The sequence below is a fragment of the Nansenia antarctica genome (genome assembly GCF_963989245.1).
Source record: "Nansenia antarctica genome assembly, chromosome: 4".
NCBI classification, from domain to species: Eukaryota; Metazoa; Chordata; class Actinopteri; order Argentiniformes; family Microstomatidae; genus Nansenia; species Nansenia antarctica.
This window is the reverse complement of record NC_137689.1, coordinates 257,217-262,674: the sequence shown is the minus strand read 5'-3', so window position 1 is coordinate 262,674 and position 5,458 is coordinate 257,217. Positions and strand designations below refer to the sequence as shown.

The 5,458-nt window shown below is 35.8% G+C and overlaps 1 protein-coding gene across 2 annotated transcripts in view; it reads right to left on the bottom strand.

Annotated features, from left to right (window-relative positions):
• Nucleotides 1-4,485: 4,485 nt before the first annotated feature.
• The window catches only part of mybbp1a (MYB binding protein (P160) 1a), a 22,826-nt gene continuing 21,853 nt past the window's right edge, over nt 4,486-5,458 (bottom strand). For both annotated transcript variants that reach the window (XM_080530231.1, XM_080530232.1), the window contains exon 28: nt 4,486-5,458. This exon is cut by the window's right edge and continues 129 nt beyond it. In XM_080530231.1, coding sequence (XP_080386357.1) covers nt 5,233-5,458 — 226 coding nt within the window. In that variant the 3' untranslated portion in view covers nt 4,486-5,232.

Sequence of the window (5,458 nt, the reverse complement as noted above, 5' to 3'; positions counted from 1 at the left end):
ATACTATACTACATCATACTATACTACATCATACTATACTACATCATACTATACTACATCATACTACACTACATCATACTATACTACATCATACTATACTACATCATACTATACTACATCATACTATACTACATCATACTATACTACATCATACTATACTACATCATACTATACTACATCATACTACACTACATCATACTATACTACATCATACTATACTACATCATACTACACTACATCATACTATACTACATCATACTATACTACATCATACTACACTACATCATACTACACTACATCATACTATACTACATCATACTATACTACATCATACTATACTACATCATACTATACTACATCATACTATACTACATCATACTACACTACATCATACTATACTACATCATACTATACTACATCATACTATACTACATCATACTACACTACATCATACTATACTACATCATACTATACTACATCATACTATACTATATCATACTATACTACATCATACTATACTATATCATACTACACTACATCATACTATACTACATCATACTATACTACATCATACTATAATATATCATACTATACTACATCATACTATACTACATCATACTATACTATACTACATCATACTATACTACATCATACTATACTACATCATACTATACTACATCATACTATACTACATCATACTATACTATATCATACTATACTACATCATACTATACTACATCATACTATACTATACTACATCATACTATACTACATCATACTATACTACATCATACTATACTACATCATACTATACTACATCATACTATACTACATCATACTATACTACATCATACTATACTACATCATACTATACTACATCATACTATACTACATCATACTACACTACATCATACTACACTACATCATACTATACTACATCATACTATACTACATCATACTATACTACATCATACTACACTACATCATACTACACTACATCATACTATACTACATCATACTATACTACATCATACTATACTACATCATACTATACTACATCATACTATACTACATCATACTATACTACATCATACTATACTACATCATACTATACTACATCATACTATACTACATCATACTATACTACATCATACTACACTACATCATACTACACTACATCATACTATACTACATCATACTATACTACATCATACTATACTACATCATACTATACTACATCATACTATACTACATCATACTACACTACATCATACTATACTATACTACATCATACTACATCATACTATACTATATCATACTACACTACATCATACTACACTACATCATACTATACTACATCATACTATACTACATCATACTATACTACATCATACTATACTACATCATACTATACTACATCATACTATACTACATCATACTATACTACATCATACTATACTACATCATACTATACTACATCATACTACACTACATCATACTATACTACATCATACTATACTACATCATACTATACTACATCATACTATACTACATCATACTATACTATATCATACTATACCACATCATACTATACTACATCATACTACACTACATCATACTATACTACATCATACTATACTACATCATACTATACTACATCATACTACACTACATCATACTATACTATACTACATCATACTATACTACATCATACTATACTACATCATACTATACTACATCATACTATACTACATCATACTATACTACATCATACTATACTACATCATACTACACTACATCATACTATACTATACTACATCATACTATACTACATCATACTATACTATACTACATCATACTATACTACATCATACTATACTATATCATACTATACTACATCATACTATACTACATCATACTATACTACATCATACTATACTACATCATACTACACTACATCATACTATACTACATCATACTATACTACATCATACTACACTACATCATACTATACTACATCATACTACACTACATCATACTATACTACATCATACTATACTATATCATACTATACTACATCATACTACACTACATCATACTATACTACATCATACTATACTACATCATACTATACTACATCATACTATACTACATCATACTACACTACATCATACTATACTACATCATACTATACTACATCATACTATACTACATCATACTATACTACATCATACTATACTACATCATACTACACTACATCATACTACACTACATCATACTATACTACATCATACTATACTACATCATACTATACTATATCATACTATACCACATCATACTATACTACATCATACTACACTACATCATACTATACTACATCATACTATACTATACTACATCATACTATACTACATCATACTACACTACATCATACTACACTACATCATACTATACTACATCATACTATACTATACTACATCATACTATACTATACTACATCATACTATACTACATCATACTACACTACATTATACTATACTACATCATACTATACTACATCATACTATACTACATCATACTATACTACATCATACTATACTATACTACATCATACTATACTACATCATACTATACTACATCATACTACACTACATCATACTATACTACATCATACTATACTACATCATACTATACTACATCATACTATACTACATCATACTATACTACATCATACTATACTACATCATACTATACTACATCATACTATACTACATCATACTATACTACATCATACTACACTACATCATACTATACTACATCATACTATACTATACTACATCATACTACACTACATCATACTACACTACATCATACTACACTACATCATACTATACTACATCATACTATACTACATCATACTATACTACATCATACTATACTACATCATACTATACTATAGTATACATAGTTACTGGTTTGCAGCAGGTTGTAGTGGTGAGCAGATGGTGGCAGAGCTGCAGAGCTCTGTTACAGAAGCAGACCTTGTAAAGGACCCTCAACAGGAGCTCTCCACAGAGCAACATTCAGTAGTTTCTAGAATAAAACAGAAATGTTAATTTTAAGCCCGGTACACACATAAAGATAATCTGGCCGATTTTGGGCCGATTTCCCCCCTTCCGACCAAGGACAGCAAATGCCCGATTATCGGATGGCTCTAAAGATTATCCTACAAGATTATCCTGTAGTGTGAGGTGTGTTAAAGCGGGGTACACACAAGGATTTTCTAAATCTTAACCGAAATCTTATCTGAGACAGACCCCACACATGAAGATACAAAATCTTGGATTGAACAGCCTTGATCGTATTGTGTGTGGTGTGCGCCGATTTCCCCATTTCAGCACCCCACAGACATAAAGATTTTCGTTACGACAGACTCCAGACTCTCTAGAGTCTCTAGAGTCTCGTTCCCCAAGCCAGAAGTGAACCCATCCTTTTAATATCGCCTTTAAATTACAAAATAATTAAATTAAGATTATATAATGATTAAAGCACTTTGAGCCGCAACGTTTGCAGGAAAAGCGCTATACAAATAAAGTTATTATTATTATTATTATTATTATTATCTAACGTAGTACCCTGACTGACCTGTACGAGACAACCATGTGCGACAGGGCAAATAAAGTGCTGGTCGGAAAATGGTCGGGGCCGACAATCGTAAACGTGTTCAATATTTACGACCAAAAATCCTAATGTGTGTGGGCAACTCCCAACTCCCGACAACTCCTGACTAGGGTTGCCAGATGGGCTCAGGTTTTTTGGGTGGAATTAGTGGTTTTAGACTGTGGTTAGGGTGGAAAATGTCAATCCCATCTGGCAACCCTGCTCGCGAGTCCGATTGTGACGTAGATGGAATGTAGCCAATCAAGAAGCGAGTTGACTCCTTCTTTTTGTTCTTCTGCACTTTATTTGCCCTGTCACACATGGCTGCCTCTACAGGTCAGTCAGGGTACTACTGGCAGAGATTTCTGGCTTGGGGAACGAGACTCTAAACGATAATCTTTATGTCTGTGGGGTGTGCTGAAATGGGAATATCGGCGCACACCACACACAATACGATCAAGGCTGTTCAATCCAATATTTTTTATCTTCATGTGTGGGGTTTGTCTCAGATAAAAAATCTGTTAAGATTTAGAAAATCCTTGTGTGTGTACCGGGCTTAAAGCGGGGTACACACAAGGATTTTCAAAATCGTAACAGATTTTTTATCATACATCAAACATTCAGACACATTCAAACACATTCAGACACATTCAGACACATTCAGACACATTCAGACACATTCAGACACATTCAGACACATTCAGACACATTCAGACACATTCAAACACATTCAGACACATTAAAACACATTCAAACACATTCAAACACGGTCATGGACCGCTGCACTTCTCTCAGGAAACGGTTGCAATCACAACTGATTTGGTTTTCACATGGATTTATTTTGTTTGCATTGCAACAACACAAAAAAGCAAAAACAAATGGACCAGACAGAATTATACTTTTACCAAATTCATTTTCGGCAGCAAAACCTTTAGAAAAAATTACAGTTTTTGACAAAACCTTCAAAACCTGTCAGAGACTAAAACACACGACCAGAAGTCTGTATCCAGCAGAGAGCTGGGGAGGTGAGGAGGCCAGAGGGGGAGGTGAGGAGGCCAGAGGGGGGGTGGAGAGGAGGCCAGAGGGGGGGAGGTGAGGAGGCCAGAGGGGGGGGGTGGAGGTGAGGAGGCCAGAGGGGAGGTGGAGGGTTCAAACAGGGGGGAGGGTGGGGTGGAGGGTAACTAGTTCTGACCACAACAGACGCTGTTAGTAACGGGGCCAAGGTCGCTAAAGCTGGAATTTCATTCAGCAAAATTGTAGTTGTGGGGGCGGGGGGGCAGGTCTCTGGGGATAACTGAATCTGAGATGAAGATCCTTTGATATAAAGACAGATAGAAGATATCCTTTGTCCTCGCCAATCAGGACTTCACCATTTTCTCACATCAGATAGTGACTCTGTCCTGACCGAGGCTCGACAGCGCTGGTATATATATATATATATATATATATATATATATATGGTGTTAGTGGTGAGCAGATGGTGGCAGAGCTGCAGAGCTCCGTAACAGAAGCAGACTAGGACCTTGTAAAGGACCCTCAACGGGAGCTCTCCACAGAGCAACATTCTGTCCGTCATTCCCCCCCTTCCTGCTTCTTCTTCTTCTTCCTGGGCGGGCCTGCTGGCTGCGTCTGGGCTTTCTTAGCTGGACCAGACGGGGCCGGAGCCTCTTCTCCTCCAGGCTGTTTCCTCTTCTTGTTCTTGTTCTTGTTCTTCTTGTTCCTCCCTCCTCCTCCTCCTCCTCCTCCCTCTCCTCCCTCGGGGAGGGCCGCGCCCTTCTCTGAGACCGGGATCTGCTTC